Here is a 17,554-nt window from a genome sequence, read left to right on the forward strand (position 1 = left end):
CTGCAAAAATATAATAATTTGAGAAGGTGGCCATTACTTTTTCACGGCACTGTACCTGTCTGTATCAATTATTTCATTCAGTCTTCCACTTAAATTCATCTAAATTAAACCATGTTGCTTTTTAGGACAAAAATTGTTTCACGATTAAAATGTGATTGAGAATAATTACAAAACTTCTAATTAATTAGATTTTTTTTTTAATTGAGTCCCACCCCTAGTAAAAAAAAATAACCAACCAAAAGTCCCCTCTGTAATATTACATGATAAGACAAATATTATTTGCTAAATATTGTATCGTTTAAGTTAAAAAATATCCTGTCAAAAAAGGTTCAAAATGTTCACTTTATTTATCCCAGGCACAGAAACAAAAGGCTAATCAACAATAACATTGTATTTTTTACAACAATCCAACAAACCCATGAGTAAATGATCATAGCTTAACTCTTTCAGCCCAAATATAGAAATATATCTATCATGTATTATTTATACTCTTCCAACACCATCACAGTGTGTTTATTTACCTGTTTGCTAACACTACTAAACAATCCCAAGTCTGTTAGTTTGTGCTGCATTCCATAAAACTGGGAAATCAGAAAAGTCATGGGGGAAAGTGCTTTTGAACTTTGAAGTACAATCACGCAACAAGTTATTTTACATCCACTTTGGAGGACACATTTTGTCCCGACATTTACGAATGGACAATGTTTTTTTTTCGGAGATACAGTTTTAAAAACAACATTTTTAAATGACGTTTGCCTCGGGGCTTTGAAGTTGTCAACTGTGACATTTCAAAGTTGCATAATTCCCAGTTTTATTGAATGCAGCATAACAAACATCCCCCTGAGTGGAGAGATGTCATCTCTCCTACACGTTTTTATGGTGACAACAGTCAGGAAAAGAAGCATTTAAGGCATTTTCGGGGATACCCAAACTACTAGAAGAGCAACGTAAACATCAAAAGACAAGGCAAAGCATGGAAAGGTGGTTCACCATTTGATATCCCTGCTATGCATTTTAAGGTCCATGTACTAGTATGCCCTTCGTCCTCACTAGTCAGACAACTTTGGCAAACAGTGAACCCCTGCTATTTGCAGGGAACAGAGACTGAGCCCTGCCGCGAATAGCTGAAATCCGCGTGTAATTGACGTCCTCCCAAAAGGTTTTTAATTGGCTATTAGATGCCACAAGATGGTGGCAAAGGACTTTTTTTACAATGAGATAAACGAAATGAAGCTCCTCCCCTCACTTCAAAATAGTGGGTTGACCCCAAGTGGACACAAGATGGTGCCAAAGCAATATTTTTCTATTAGACATGGCTGTGGCCTGAGCATAAATACAGCAAATATGTGAGTTTTTCAGCAAATAACAGTATAACTTTGTTCCTATATATTTAAAAAAAAAAAAAACAACACATGAATGGGTGAATTTGAGAATGGCCAACTGTGAATATGTGGGGGTTAACTGTACTACTAGGAGGCAAAAGTGCACTATTTGACAACTGAGTGCCACTAGTACGACTAATGACGTTGAATAGTTTCTCCGAGTTACCATCTCGGCCTTCACTTGTAGTAGTGCATAGAAGTCTACTTGTGGAGAATTTGGCCAAAGCTGACCGAGTAGTGTGCAAAAATGTGATGTAGTAGCGGAAGGCAATAGTGGATAATTGTTACTTGCGAGACAGTTCTACTCGTGTGCCCGTTCTTTTACTCGTGGGTTAAATTGTCATTTTAGTGAGAACAAAGAGTATACTAATACTGTACATCGGAATCCTTTTTATTTGCCAAGTATGTCAAAAACTCACACGGAATTTACATCGACCTAAAGCTCAATATTTGAGTTTGAATAAATGCTCAAATGGCTTTCTAGCAAAGAGCTTGAAGTATAGACACGAAATAAGAACTCATGGCACATAGTAGGCATCTCTAATGGTGGCACAGTGCGTAAAATGTCCGCCGACGCTAATGATAATTTAAGATAGTTAAATGTACAGTACAGGCTATTTGTCAAAAATACATAGCACACTTACATGTAAAAAAAAATTCTTAATAAGTAGTAAGCAAGCTAATTGCTGGTTAATGGACGATGACATGAATTGGACTCGACCGTTTATACTTTTGAAGGAGGTGGTTGTTCCATCACGACTGAAATGTCAAAAAGAGAAATTACACAAACAAAAGTAGAAAAAACTACAGTGACCTGGAAGCAGCCTGCTCACAATTTTTTAAGTTGTTCCCCCCCCCCTTTTTTTTCTTTACAAGGAAGTGTCCTGTATGTGTATTTTGTGGTGAGCATACTTTATTTCGTATGACTGTTGGTAGGATCAGTTTACTTTCTGGTTCATGGATGATTAGACAACTGAGAGTGGGGGGACAGTTCCATCATGACTGTAACGCCGACAAAGTCTGTGTGAAAAGTGTGCTTTGTTTATTTGGTAGCAAGCTGGCAGGCTACTTTCTGGTCCGTGAATGATTAGAACAATGGGACACTACCATTTTGCATTCACTCAAAATAGTACAATTCCCCCCCAGCTGAATGCAAATGGTAAAGTCACATCTAAACCAGGAAGTAGGACCTACTAATAGCAAAAGAACGTACAAACTAAAATACGACACACTAAAATTATTGAATGTATTTTCTCTGGGGGGAGTCGCAAAGAAACTGCCCTCCCCCATGCAAAATTAAAATGGTATAGTCCCATCAAAGCCACGACGTTGGACCTACTAGCTAACAAACAAACCGTAGAAACAAAAATATGATGCTCTAGGTTTTACAAATCAATCTCTTTTAGATATTTGAGTCACAACATGACACTTCACCGTGCACCAGAATGTAAATGGTAGAACCAGGAAGTAGCCTGCTAAAACCTACAAAAACAGGGCGCGCTAACCTTTTTTTCTCCACATTTTTAGCATCATTAATTTTCCCTTTACACCATTTTGATTTTTCACCATTCTAAAGCCCCTTTTCCATTGTACCAGTTCTACCCCCAACCAGCCTGGTTCCGCCCTGGGTGGTTGCTTTTCCATTACACTTTTTCGAGGCCGGGCGGTGACAATGGCACTGTTCCTCAAAACCTCCTCCAACCTGGTTCTAAAACACAGGCCGAGGAGGGCCGTGACGTCACTGTCATCTGATGGGCCAATACATATAGGCATTTCTTTAACGTGACGTCACTCCCATTCGATTGGCCAATGGATGTTTGCACTTCTGAGCGCAGTTTTCATCCCCCCAAAAAATGAAACAGAGAACTTGTCACTTTCACAATTATGGTGTCTAAAGCAGCTTTTGTTCCGCGGTCGACTGAGGAGGTGCGGGCATTTTTGTCCGTATTGGCAGAAGATGAAATACACCGAGATGAAAGGCGCATTACTAGTTGTACATAATGCAATACTTATTACTTGCTACTATTACATTAATTTGTTACATAAAAATACACAAACACAACAGCTGTGTTTTCTTGTCTTTTTTAGTGAATAAACGAAGATTAATGAAAATTTTACGGAAACATTGGCAGGAAATTACTTTATCGTCACCGCAATCTGGCACTTACAAGAAGTAAATATTTGCGCAGATTTTAACAGTTGTACCGACTAATATATTAAATTCCACCCCATTACATTACTTCAAGTAAATTGCCCAACATGTTTTTCTTACAGCGAATTAGGCACTACTAACTTACTCGGATGGGTTGTCTCCTTCAAAGCCCCATTTCATCTTTGGCAGCGTACTGCTTCACGACCTCAAACAATTTTCGATACTTTTCAACGGTATTCCGCCTCACTGCTTGTAAAATTATTTGCTTTCTTTGCCTCTCCTCATTCCTACGCTTGTTGAAAAGCCAAAGAAAAAGGAATAAATACATCACTGTCCCCGCAATGCACCTTCTTCACCGCACCCCCCCAAATCCCTCCCACTTCTGATTGGTGCCTTTTGTAATGGAAAAGCAACGGAGGCCAGTTCAGACCAAGCGAGCCCGGGGCAGAGCGGGGCCAGGCCCTTCTGGAACTTGTAATGGAAAAGTGCTATAAAATGGTACAGTCAAAGTTCAAAATCAAAAATAGTATGATCAACTTCCCTAAAGACAAAAAATGTCTGCTTCCCCAATTATAAAACAATGATATCTTAACAACGAGCATTAAATACACTGGCGCTACTGTAAGTAGCGACTCAAAGGCGGCCATGGAGTCACAACCTGTTAGCATTTAGCTTGTTAAAATAGTTTGAATAGTTTGTATTGAACTCCTGGGTGTTTGCAATCAGCTAGAATTGACATAAGGGGGCACGGGACTCAAGGACACTTTGTTGCCGGGTGGATTAACGGGCATCACCCGTCAGCAAGGCGTTGTTTGTTGACCCAAAGGGTCGTCGCCAAACCTCCTCTTCCTCCTCCTCCTCTTCCTCTTCTCCCGACATCTCATCTCTGCCGTCCGACTGTCGGCATCGCCTTCCGAAGACGAAGACGATGGGGGCACGCTCCCTAGGGGGTGGGGCAGGGTGGCTGTCGCTAGGGAATTGGCTGGCGAGAGAGACCCGAGCGGGGAGTAGCGTCTAAGTGAGACCCCTTTCAGGTTTAGCGCCAGATCCAGAACCAGTTTTCTAGAGGAGCGAGGGTGGGGCCCAGTAAGAGGGGGCGGCCCTGACACGTCACTCGGACCAGGCACCTCCGGAGACAGTGCCGTGCCCTCTGGGCTGTCGCCTGATTGGAAGGAGAGAGGAGAGGCGGGACTCTCCGACGTGCACCCTGGGTCAGTGCCCTCCGAGTTGCCCCGGTCAGGTTCAACATCCACGTTTCCCCCCCCTGTTTGGTAGCTGTGGAGCCCCAGGTTGACGTGGGTGCTGACCGGTGGGTCCAGAAGTGGGACATGGCCTCTGGGGCGGCCTTCGCGGCGGAACAGACGATGCCACAAGTGCCCGAAGGGGCGCCGCAATGATGAGGAACCTAAAGAGCGCCGGCTTGTGTGTCGTCTGAGTTGTCGGCTCATGGCCAAGCGGATGTTCTGTAACACAGAGGCCTGAAAAAGAGGTGGGAGAAACAACTAGAATCTTAGCGAAGACATTTTTATGTTCCGATACACAGACAGTGACCATTTTCGTAAATTCCACAACTCAAAATAATCAAGATGTCGTGTACGGTTTTTTTTCTCTCACTAAATTGTGAGAATTTTTAACGAATTAAGTTTATTGTGGACTTGGGGTTACTCTTAGTCAGTGTTGTTGACCACTAACTTTAGTCAGTGAACTGATAGAACTGAATTTTTTGAGTCAACTGTGTTTCCGAAGAGTCAGTCACCGAATTCAACTGAATGATCTGAGTGTGCGGTGTTTCCGGTGTGTTCGCTAATTTGAATCAGTGAACCCATACAACTGAATCATCAAAGTCTGCGGTGTTTCCGGCAAGACCTTAAACTTCTTCGGTGAACCCATTCAACGGAGTCAACCGGGTGCGTTGTTTTTCTGGTGACCCAGCTAACTTTAGGCAGTCACCCATTTTAAATGAATGAACTGACTCTGCGGTGTCTCCAGTGAATCTGCTCACTTGAGTCAGTAAACCGATACAACCAACTCATCCACGGCTAATCCAATGTGTTTCCGAAGAGTCCACCAACTCGAATCAGTCACCTGATTTAACAGTTTCGAATTTGTGGTGTTTTCCAGTGTGTCTGCTAACCTGAATCAGTGAAATAAATAGTCTGCATTGTTTGTGTGTATGAGAGTTACCTGTGTGGGATTGTAGGCGGGGAAGTCCTCCACAGGCGGAATTAGTCCCTGTGCTATGAGCTGCCCATAAGACGGTGGCGCCTCCCTCTGTACAAACTCAGCCTCCATGCGCGACATCTGCGTCTCGAAGGCTCTGTACTCGTGGCCACGCAGAGCGTGCAGCTTGAGGGCGCAGCCGAGTGCCACCACCAGCAGCAGGCCGCACACTAGGCTGCCGATCAGCGCCGCCGTGATCACTTTGCGTGGCACTGCGGTGGGGCAGTCGTGCTCGTCGCTGCCGTCCGGACAGTCCTCTTGGCCATCGCAGCGCCACGTCTCGAAAATGCACAGGTTGTCACCGCAGTGGAAGTTGCCCGGCTGGCAGTCATAGCAGTTGTTCTCGTCGGAACCGTCCAGGCACCTTTCGCAATTGCAGTAGTGGGAAAGTAACAAATGACAATTGCAATTAAACCTATTGGAGAAGTAGTCTTTGTCTCGCCGCCTATTTGTGATTCCCTGCCCACGAATTCACCTATGAGCAGATTTTTTGGGGGGGAGGATCCTTTGACTATACATATATGTTTATATTAGTGGTGTAACAATTCATTCATTGTATCGATGTATCGATTTATATTCCTAATATTCAACTGGATCGATCTGTGCTCAAGAAGTTAGCCTTCCGGACATAAAGACAGCGATTTTAATCATTTTCAAAGGTAATCAATCGATTGTATCAATACTAGGAAATAACGCACCGGATTTACGCACGGGGGGCTTTATATGGAGTACGTGTTGTATTTCCAAGAAAAAAGTTTGTAATTCCTTTGACTTTTCAGTTAAAACACAGCATTTAGCACTGTCACGGCTACTTTCTTCTTCCTTTTCTTTTCTACGCCACACTTCTAGTCACTCCGTAGTTCCTCGTGGTTGGATGAGACACCACAGTATGTGTGGATGTGTTCTATTTTAAGCACTTTTTTTTTTTTTTTTTAAAGACGTCCATCTGTCTGGTGGATGGCAGATGAGGACGAGGCTGGCGAGAAATTACCATTAATGATGTCTGTGTGTGACTTGCAGCAAATCGTCATACACTTTGAAGCCTTTCAATCTGCTTAGCTTAGCTTAGTTTGCTAGCCGCTAACAACGATAGCAAAGTACCCTCGAGGGGAAACAGGCGTACGAGAGGAGAACCACCGACAATGTCAACTAGTGGTGACATTTTTCCAACAACCCCATCAAAATTCTAACACCAATTAAACATCTTTCTTTGGAAAGAAATATGGCAAAACAATAAAATCATAGCTGAAAGAATATAAATAGCAATAAGTTGCTGTTTCCCCCTTTGTTTTCATTGCAAAGCTATACAATCAATCAATTAACTTCTATTAAGCAGACTCATAGTCCAATAGAAAACACACACAGTACAATACAGTACACAATAAGACACATAAAAGTAAAGTACATCAGGAAAATCTATATATTCAATGACCATAATTAGTTTTTACCCGAGAAACAACAAGAATCTAAGAAATTTGACCTGCACTGTCCAGTTTGCAGGTATTCAGTCTGGATGCATTTTTGGCTAAAAAGGTACTCAATCGATTTCCAGCAACTGAATATTTTCCGATCGTGTCGTTCCAAATGAACCAATATCCTGAACCGAATCGGCAACCATGAATAATGATACAAATTCATCACTGCTAAAACTAATCGTTACACCCCTAAAAGTTATAGACAAGCACGTTAAAGGTACAGGCTGTAAGACCATCTCCGAGCATCTTGATGTTCCTGTGATGACAGTTGCACATATTTTCCAGAAATTTAAGATCCACGGGACTGTAGCCAACCTCCCTGGATGTGGTTGCAGTTGGAAAATTTATGACAAATTGGAGACATGGATAATACCAGTGGTAACAAAAGAGACCAGAACAACTTACTGAGAAATTAAAGGTGAACTCCAAGGTCAAGGTACATCTGTGTCAGATTGCACCCTCCGTCATTGTTTGAGCCAAAGTGGACAACAACAAGAATCCAAGAAATTTCACCTGCACTGTCCAGGATGCAGGCATTAATTTCAGTGCCACACTGGATGATTGTTTTTTTACTAAATAGGTACTGAATCGATTTCCAACCAGTGTCGGATCGTATTGTTCTAAATGAACCAATATCGTCCATGAATCAAATATATATACTGTACTTCAGGTACCGAAGTTTTGTGGGTTGGATCTGTGACTTTAAGGGACGTGGCCTCGTGAGTTATGTCAGGAGCTGGACTTGGTTAGTCTGTGTGCGTGAGTGTCTGGGCGTGAGTTGTGGCTTCCAGCAGCTATTGGTAAGTGTTCTTTTTTTTCTATTTGTGTGTTTGACTGTTTGTCCCTTTCAATAAAGGGTTGAAAGGGCATTGGCAACTGTGACTCTCCTACGTACGTACGAGGGCATTGCAGTACCTTAGTTGCTGTCCTTTTTTGTCACCTAACACCAGCGGCATCGTATCTGGCTCGGAACACAAAGTAAAAAAATCAACCAAGCGACGGCTAGTATCTCAAAAAACTTGTACGCTATGGCACACGTAAATCAAGGTACCAGTGTATTTATAAATTTGGCGGCACTTGACATTTTCCAAGTAAAATCTGTATTTCTACAACCCCTATTCCAATGAAGTTGGGATGTTGTGTTAAACATAAATAAAAACAAAATACAATTATTTGCAAATCATGTGTCAACCTATATTTCATTGAATACACTACAAAGACAAAATATTTAATGTTCAAACTGATAAACTTGATTGTTTTTAGGAAATAATCATTAACTTAGACTTGTATGGCTGCAACACGTTCCAGAAAAGCTGGGACAGGTGGCGAAAAAGACAGAGAAAGTTGAGGAATGCTCATCAAACACCTGTTTGGAACATCTCACAGGTGAACAAGCTAATTGGGAACAGGTTGGTGCCATGATTGGGTATAAAATGAGCTTCCCTGAATTGCTCAGTCATTCACAAGCAAAGATGGGGCGAGGTTCACCTCTTTGTAAACAAATGCGTGAGAAAATAGTCGAACAGTTTAAGGACAATGTTCCACCAACGTACAATTGCAAGGAATTTAGGGATTTCATCATCTACGGTCCATAATATCATCAAAAGGTTCAGAGAATCTGGAAAAATCACTGCATGTAAAAACAATAAAGTCAGTTATCAGTTTGAACATTAAATATCTTGTCTTTGTAGCGTATTCAATTAAATATAGGTTGAACATGATATGCAAATCATTGTATTCTGTTTTTATTTGTTTAACACAACGTTCCTATTTCATTGGAATTGGGGTTGTAAGTTGATTGTAGTAGACTGTACCTCTTCTGGTTGTTGCAGCGCTCTGACGGTGGGTAGCAGGCGTCTGCCACGTCGCCACCACACGGGAACTCACCGTCAGGACACGCCGGACAGGATGCCTCGTCCCGGCCAGACGGACAATGCCAGTAGCCATCACAGCGCTGACGTTCTGAGTAGCAACCCTGCTCACTGCCGCAGGGACGCTCGCCGGGGAAGCAGTAGCCTTTCACCTGTAGGACCACAGCACAAATATGGAGATCTTTAATGCATTTTAATTTGAAAAACAAAAACGTGTTTTCATTTAAAAAAAAAAAAAAAAAAAAAGACTTAGCTGAGCCTGCTAACTCGAGTCAGAGGACTGAATCATTTGAGTCTGTGGCGTTCTTGGTTCGTCAGCTAACTCAAGTCAGAGAACAGAATTATCCGAGTCCTAAATGTTTCCAGTCAGTCCACTAACGTCAGTCAGTGAACCAATACAACTAAATCAACTGATTCCCAGTGTTTCAGGTGAGTCCGCTAACTGGAGTCAGTGACCTGATTCAATAGAATCATTTGAATCTGTGGTGTTTTCAGTTTAGTCTGCTAACTCAAGTCAGTGAGTCTAATAATCTGTGTCGGTGGTGTTCCCAGTGAACCGAATCCTCTGAGTGAAGTTTTTCCAGCTAGTCTGCAAACTTGAGTCGCTGCCCATCAAAGCTGCCTTTTACCATGTGAATCTTCTGTATGAAAGGTGCTGATATGGAATAGTCTTGATCCTTTTCAGGCTGGGATAACTGCTATGTAAATGGGAACAGCAGAAAAAAAAAGTTTCACACTGCCTGCCAGGCTGCCACAGCTGGCACTTTTCCATGGTGCTATTTTTCTCCCCAACAATCTTTTTTGGTGTATATTTTCCATCAATTTTTTTCACCCCTCATCTTTAGGTGTTTCCCCGCGAATTTATTTTCAGGCATAATTTTTTATGCTAATTTTATCCCCGCCAAAATGTACAGACTGTGTAAACCACAGATATATGCAAGTAGATACGACACGCCCATTTTGAGCTCTGTGCCGATGTCAATGCTAAGCTAGGGAGGTCAAAATCGTCACTGCATTCTATGTGTGTTCTCAGCAAGAAAATGCCCGTACATTGTGCTGCACACGGTTGCGTAATGCGGATGCAGTACAATTAGGGAAAAGGGAAGTGGGAGTCCCTTTCACATATAAAACTATTTTTTGGGGGGCTTTTTTTCAAATGTTATGTTTTGATACCACCTGCATAGGTTACTGTGCGTAAAACTGTTCCAGCATTAAAGGGAAACAGATCCTCCTTTCTGTGTAACCTAACAACCGAACAGGACAAAAAAAAAGAAAATGCACTATATGAATACATTTGCTTTGCTTTTTTTCCAGAAAATTATTTTTGTGCCCCCACCCACCCTTTTTCAGGCACAATTTCTCCCCAATTTTTCAGGCATATTTTAACCCACCAAATAGATGTTACCTGGTAGGTGGCGTTGAACCCGTGTCCAGGACTTTGCAGTTTTGCCGTGTAGAGGACGCTCATCTGTCCGCGACTAGACTCCAGCAAGGTGGGCCGACGGTTGTTATGGTAGGACAGCACCTGCAGGAGGTTTTCAGCCCTATGGAGGGTGCCGTCATACACATGCAGCGCATCGCCGGGCCCCAGCCGCAGGTCCAACCGCAGCAGGATGGGTTTGGGGTCCCGCGTGTCCACCACCCACGAGCACCGCAGTTCGGCCACTGACTCCGGAGTGGAGCTGAAAAAATCGGGCGATGCGAAGGAGCCATAGAAGTGACCCAGATGTTTTCCACACGCTGTGTCGGGGCAACCAAGCTCGTCACTGCCGTCTGGGCAGTCCTGAGAGTGGTCGCAGCGCAAGGCGGCGGCGAGGCAGCGGGTGGACCGCCCTGAAGCGCAGGGGAGTGTGCCGCGCGGGCACGGGCCTGGTGGGGCCTCAGTGAGTGGCGGCGAACAGCCTCGCTCGTCAGTGGCGTCACCGCACTCATCCTGGCCATTACACTTCCAAGAATGCGGCACACATTTGCCGTTACCGCACAGGAACTCGTCCGGCTGACAGCTGCTCTGACCCAAGTGACCTGCACATGATACACGAAATTAAACAAAAATTTGAGGCAAACCTATTCCCCCATTTTTTTTTTTTTCACCATACGCTGCCACACCCAAATTTTACGTGTATTCTCCAACCCCCCCACAACCCCCACCGCCACCCCACTCTCCCCAAATTTTGATCTGTATTGTCCCACAATTTTTAGGCATATTTTCCTAAATTTATTTTGTACAAAACACTTTTGAAGCATATTACCACCCACCCCCATTTTTTCTGACATTAAATCAGACTAAAATGTTCCTACATTAGATCAATTAGGATTACCCAAATTATGCATACAGTGGAACCTCGATTTACCAGACCCCGATTTAATGGCTATCAGAAGTAACATCTAGACACTACATGTGTCCAAAAATAGTTTTCAGTTGTCACTTAAAGCAGCGTTGACAGACTGTTAGTTCCAGAATTGGCCGCTGTTGTTTACTGGTGCTGTGGCACAATATAGGCAGAGACTCGGACACACGTATTTCCAGGTCACAGATATACAATATGACTTTTGATCTAACCGGTAGAAGTGCCTCCCGTGCCTATGTGATGGCCATGTTGTATGTGGCGACATTCCATCAAAGGCAATGCATTGACATTTGGTGGCCATGTTGAATGTTGAACATTTGCAGGTCATGTGTTGATGTGGCGGCCATGATGGTAGGAGTTCTCTCTGTTATTGCATAGAAGTCTGCGCAAAGAGAGAGAGGCATGGCGGCGGTGTTAACTTTAAGAGGACTACGAAAACACAAGGAGTCTGGAAAATGCTACAGTAAATTTTTTTTTTGTCAAACTGTTCGTCTATGGCAATAGATTTGGAACTAGGAAGTACACTAATTCCTCGTGCCTCATGAAAGCCACCCGCCTTGACTTGCCTATGAGTACGTCAACAATGTCACCATCAAGCACACCTGTGTTGTAAATTTGGATTTAAAAAAAAAAAAAAGTACACAACAATAATTTTGTACTGTACAGGAATATGGGTGCATATGGCCACAAAAAAGTGCTTCAATATAATTCTCCCCCCGCCGCTGTTAGTCCATTAAAATGACGTGCCACTGTATTTGCTAAATACCAATATAATGAGAGAAGGATCTTTTAAGACAGTTTTTCATTACTTTCTTCAAAGTCAGAAGTTTGCATAAAGTAAGACTGCTATGCCTTTAAACATTTTATGAATACCCAGATGATGATGTCATGTCTTTAGAAGCTTCTGATAGGTTTGACAACATTTGAGTTAATTAGAGACATAACTGTGGATGTATTCGACGGCACACCTGGAACGCCAGGCCACACCTGGAACACGCTGCTTCTTTGTGTAACATCGTGGAAATAAAGTCAACCAAAATCAAATCAGCCAAGATATCAGGAAGATACAGTAATTGTGGACTTGCACAAGTGTGGTTCATCCTTGGGTGCAATTTCCAGATGCCTGAAGGTGCCACGTTCATCTGTTCAAACAATTATACAACCCTAAGTATAAACACCATGGGAATGTCCAGCTCTCATACCACTCAGAAAGGAGAAGGATTCTGTGTCCCATAGATGAATGTGATTTGGGCTGAAATGTGCATATCAACCCAAGAACAAAAGCAGAAGACCTTGTGAAGATGCAGGCTAAAGCCAGTAAGAGTGTGTCATTGTCCACAGTGAAACAAGTACCGTACTGACATGGGCTGAAAGGCCACTCTGCCAGGAGGAAGTCATTACTCCAAAAGAAACATTAAAAAAATCCAGATTAAAGTTTACAAATGCATACAGGGACAAAGATGCCCTGCAGTCTGACAAAACTCAGATGGAACTGTTTGGCCATAATGAGCATCGTTACGTTTGAAGGACAAAGGGGGAACTTGCAAGCCTGAGAATACACTCCCAACATTTGAAATAGTAGAACCAAACTGACCAAAAATATGTCTTGTAAATTTGACGCATCACAGAAAAGTCAGAGAATCAATGAAAGAATAAAAAAATGAAATCAGCCTTCAAAGTGATCAAGATCTGAGACATTTTTTCAGCTTGCTGACGCCGTGGGCATGTCGCTGAATGCTCTGAAAGCCCCGCCTCTCCGGAACGTTCAGCTGTCAATAAAACACATATCTCCTTTCACGGCTCCTAAAAGGAGAGAGGAGAATTCCCAGCGACTGACTTACACATGCTATCGCGGACTGTAGAGAAGCAGCTTCTGAGCCAGCATAATGACCAGCAGCTGAAATTCCCTCCTTTGAAATTCCTGTTGTAGGATTGTTTTGGTGCTGTTGGGACAAGAGCACTTCACAAAACGTGTGGAATGTGGAAATGTGGAATTGCTGAAGGAACATTACAAGACATCAGCCAGGAAGTTAAGGCTTGTGTGCAAATGGGCCTTCCAAAAGGACAATGACCCGAAGCATACTTCCAAATTGGTTACAAAGTGGTTTAAGGATTACAAAGTCAATGTTTTGAAGTGGCCATCACTAAGCCAAGACCTCAATTCTATTGAACATTTACGGGCAGACCTGAAAAGGCATGTGCGAGCAAGGTGGCCCACCAACTCAGCTCTGTTACTCCAATTCTTTCAGGAGGAATGGGTCAAAATTCCTGTCAAATATTGTGAGAAGCTAGTGGAAGGATTTCAAAACGTTTGATCCAAGTCATACAGTTGAAAGGTAATGGTATCAAATACTCATAAAATGTATGTAAATGTCTGAATTTGAAGAAAGTAATGAAAAACTCTGAAAACCCCTTCTGTCATTATTATGGGATTTAGCTAATAGAAATAATTTTGGTAATTCTAATTGATCTAAAACAGGAAATGTTTAGTCTGATTTCATATCAAACTGAGGGAAAAATGGCGTATGTGTCTTTTTATATAGTGTATGTAAACATCTGGTTTCAACTGTACATAGATATATCCATCTATCCATTTTCTGTACCGCTTATCCCCACTAGGGTCGCGGGCGTGCTGGAGCCTATGCCAGCTATCTTCAGGCGAGAGGCGGGGGTACATCCTGAACTGGTCGCCAGCCAATCGTAGGGCACATAGAAACAAACAACCATTCGCACTCACATTCACACCTACGGGGAATTTAGAGTCTTCAGTCAAGCTACCATGCATGTTTTTGGGATGTGGGAAGAAACCGGAGTACCCGGAGAAAACCCACGCAGGCACAGGGAGAACATGCAAACTCCACTCATACATTATACGACTCTTTACCTTTGATGTAGGACATGTGGAAGCCTTGAGCTTGACCTGAGCCGTTAACTTTTGAGTGGAAGAAGAGCCAAGCGCGCCCCCTGCTGGTAATGAATGGTGGCGGCCGCGTTGACCCGCACAGGCGCTGCGAGTCCTGACCCCCGCTGCCCCACCCGGATGATGTCATCAGCAGCCAATCACCAGACTCACAGCTCCCCGGCCCGCCAACATCAAACACCCGGAAACTGGAATGTGCGACATCGTTAGTGTGTTTGTGTGCGTGTTTGTCTGTCTGTCCTGTGTGTGTTTTGCGCTTTTTTTATGTGGGCTCTGTGTGTGTCTGTCCTGAGTGTGTGTGTGTCTTGTGTCTGTCCTGTGTGGCCTCTGTGTCTGTCTGTCCGCACATTACCTGATGGTGATGATCTCTCCGTGGCCCGCCTGGATGGTCCAGCTGCAGTTGAGTCCGACAGGGTAGTTTAAAGGCCAGGAGGGGCTAAAGATAACACCCCTGCGCTCCATGTGGACCTCCACCCGCTCACCGCAGCCTGCTGCACGCACACACACAGAGATGAGGCTGAGCTCACACTATACTGTAGACTCAAAAGTGTAAACTTTTTTAAACCCTAATGTAAAAAAAATAATAATAATAACTACACAGAGGTGCCATAAGATACAAGTGGCTCTATTTAACATTTTTTTTACGGTACGAGCCGTCGTTGGACCATTTTTGGCTTTTACTTGTGAGCGCTGTATGATGGCATGTGACTCAACTGACTGCACAACAAGTGGCAGTTTGACGGATACAATTAGGGAAGAATTGTTCCAAAAAAACAGGCCTCAAGCTGTTTATTGCCAATCCCAGTTGAAGTTTACAGTCAACCTAAACATACAACGAAGAGAATTACACCTTGTGGATAAAACAATCACATAGCTTAGCCTTTTCAGTCTGATAGCTTAATGCTAATCATAAATAGCATCTATGTTGTAATGCTGTAACCCATCCATCCATCCATTTTCTACCGCTTATCCGAGGTCGGGTCGTGGGGGCAGTAGCTGTAACCCTTTAAGCAAAATTTCCAGTCTCCTCAGATCTGCTAAGATGACTGGATCCTTACACAATTCAAACATCTCTCACCACTTAAATGTGTGCAGATATTTGGCATTTGGGCGCATAGCCGACGGGCGATAACTTAATACTGGGTTATTCTGGCTCTGATGCAGCCGCGGCGAGCCTCTCTGTCTGTGACTTCTCTCTCCAGCATTGTCCCACCCACAGCACCATCTGATTGGTTAACCATGCACAACCACTGCATGGGTTACAGCCAGTCAGCACGCAGTAAAAGTTGTGCAATATATGCACAACGCTCTCAGTCTCACACACACGGGACCGAGAAAAGACTGTTTTACCAAAAGGAGACTGTCCAGGGAGCAAATATAGGTTTCAAAGGTCAGTTAAGGCAGCAGACTCTACATAAATCTTATAAGACACGTCCCTGCAGACGTGCCTGTTAGTTTTAATCGCATGAATTTGCTTACGGTAAATGTTGTACTTTCAATTCTGTAAAGCACAAGAGGTTAGCGCGCAGGCTAAACCCTTGCTCCAATGTGTATGTGGATACTCATGTAGCACAGGTGAGAGTCTGCACTTTAAGCCCATATTGATTATATAATTTTATCATGAATATGTTTTCATAAACAGCTAAAATAACAAAACCTGTTTCACTGTCCAAATATTTTTGGGCCTGTGTGCGTGTGTGTGTATAATTTAGTTAGATAGTCAGTGCGGGTGACGGCAGCACTCCATCACTAGCGTGCGTGTGAGCGCGTGTGTGTCTACGCTGTAGTGATGTAATGCTGATATACTGTAGCTGCATCCGAGCGGTGAAAGGCCAACCCGTGTTTCCACACTGACTGATCATTTAGCCACCGCAGATCGATACAGCAGCGTGTGTGTGTGTGTGTGTGTGTGTGGTGACGTCACCCAAACAAAACCCTCATATTCTTTGTGAGGAGCCCCCAGGGCTGAATAAAACGACCACCACGACACCATGACAATAATGGGTTTTATATATGTGATCATGAACATCACTCGTAGGTTCATAGTTGCATTTTAGATCCATTGCATTGCACAGATGCTTTGCATTGTTTTGCTCACCTGAACGCAGCACGGCGGTGCAGCTCAGCACCAGCACCACCAGCATCCCTAACCGCACCGTCTCCCCCATCGCTCCCCTTGCATCGAGATTGGGCCTCCTATCTCGGCCACGACCACCACACCCCCGCCGGCAGGACTTCCATCGGTTTTCAGTGGAGCGAAGCCGACATATTGAGCGGTTTTAAAAAGGCATTGTGTGTCCTTTACCAGTCTACGGCACCCGGGTGACACTAAATGCAAGCTACCAAACATCCGGTTAGTAGCTTCAAATTAAAGCTCAGTTTGTTGAGAAGGAAGACGGGTTATAAACCACTCGGTGCAATCGTGATAATACATTAAGTGAATATTTATTTGAGTACCGGTCACCTTAGATTGGATTAATTTGGGTTAAGCACGGATACGCTTCTCGCTCTTATTTTGAAGACAACACCGTCTCGTTTCCGCTACAATGGTCTCGCTTTGTGTTAAGCAACCCCAACCGCAACCAAATTGAGCAAAATGAAAAAGGTCCATAATTGTCTGGTGTGCAAAAAATAAAAAAAAATCTAAAATATTATGCGCCCGGATTACACAAAGTACATTGACGACGGCGATATTAAAGGATTTCTAGAAAAACAGCAATGTTTCCCGACGAACTTCCTTCATTCCTTCCCTCTGCTTATTCTTTTTATAAGGTGTAAATTGTATTTCGGTAACACGTTTTATTGTGGCGTATATCGTGATTTTATGACGTTTTTCTACAGTAATTATTGAGCTACGAAATAAACATAGCTATATAAAACTGAAACAAGACAGGGAAAAGGCACCGCTGGGATTCGAACCCAGGATCTCCTGTTTACTAGACAGGCGCTTTAACCAACTAAGCCACGGCGCCATATAACGACGACAAGGAAACTTACGCATAGGATTATAGGAAAACCTGGGCCCAAAACAGAAAAAACCTGGGCCCACAAAAAACTTAACCTTTAAAAATGAAAAAACTAAAGCGGGAAAATCCCACCATTTCCACTTTAAGAAACTGGCAAAATAGCCACATGGATGATACACCTTAACTTAAAAACACTAAACTTTTATTTTTTAATCCCCAA

The 17,554-nt window shown here is 43.3% G+C and overlaps 1 protein-coding gene and 1 non-coding gene across 3 annotated transcripts; both read right to left on the minus strand.

Annotated features, from left to right (window-relative positions):
• Window positions 1-323: 323 nt before the first annotated feature.
• Window positions 324-16,725, minus strand: lrp3 (low density lipoprotein receptor-related protein 3). 2 transcript variants are annotated; one of them, XM_061765216.1, is made up of 7 exons: window positions 16,467-16,725; window positions 14,721-14,856; window positions 14,333-14,556; window positions 10,506-11,122; window positions 9,044-9,252; window positions 5,719-6,118; window positions 324-5,012 (listed from the first exon to the last, which is right to left on the minus strand). In XM_061765216.1, exons 1-7 carry the CDS (start codon window positions 16,534-16,536, stop codon window positions 4,332-4,334), a joined length of 2,337 nt encoding a protein of 778 aa, XP_061621200.1. In that variant the 5' UTR covers window positions 16,537-16,725; the 3' UTR covers window positions 324-4,331. The 2 variants fall into 2 exon arrangements, with proteins under 2 accessions (XP_061621200.1, XP_061621199.1); XM_061765215.1 differs by having other exon boundaries at window positions 14,721-14,859.
• A 541-nt stretch (window positions 16,726-17,266) lies between these two features.
• trnat-agu (transfer RNA threonine (anticodon AGU)) lies at window positions 17,267-17,340 on the minus strand. The gene has a single exon. It is a non-coding gene; the product is annotated as a tRNA-Thr (tRNA).
• Between the last annotated feature and the right edge of the window lie 214 nt (window positions 17,341-17,554).

This window comes from Phyllopteryx taeniolatus, chromosome 2 (assembly GCF_024500385.1).
Source record: "Phyllopteryx taeniolatus isolate TA_2022b chromosome 2, UOR_Ptae_1.2, whole genome shotgun sequence".
NCBI lineage: Eukaryota > Metazoa > Chordata > Actinopteri > Syngnathiformes > Syngnathidae > Phyllopteryx > Phyllopteryx taeniolatus.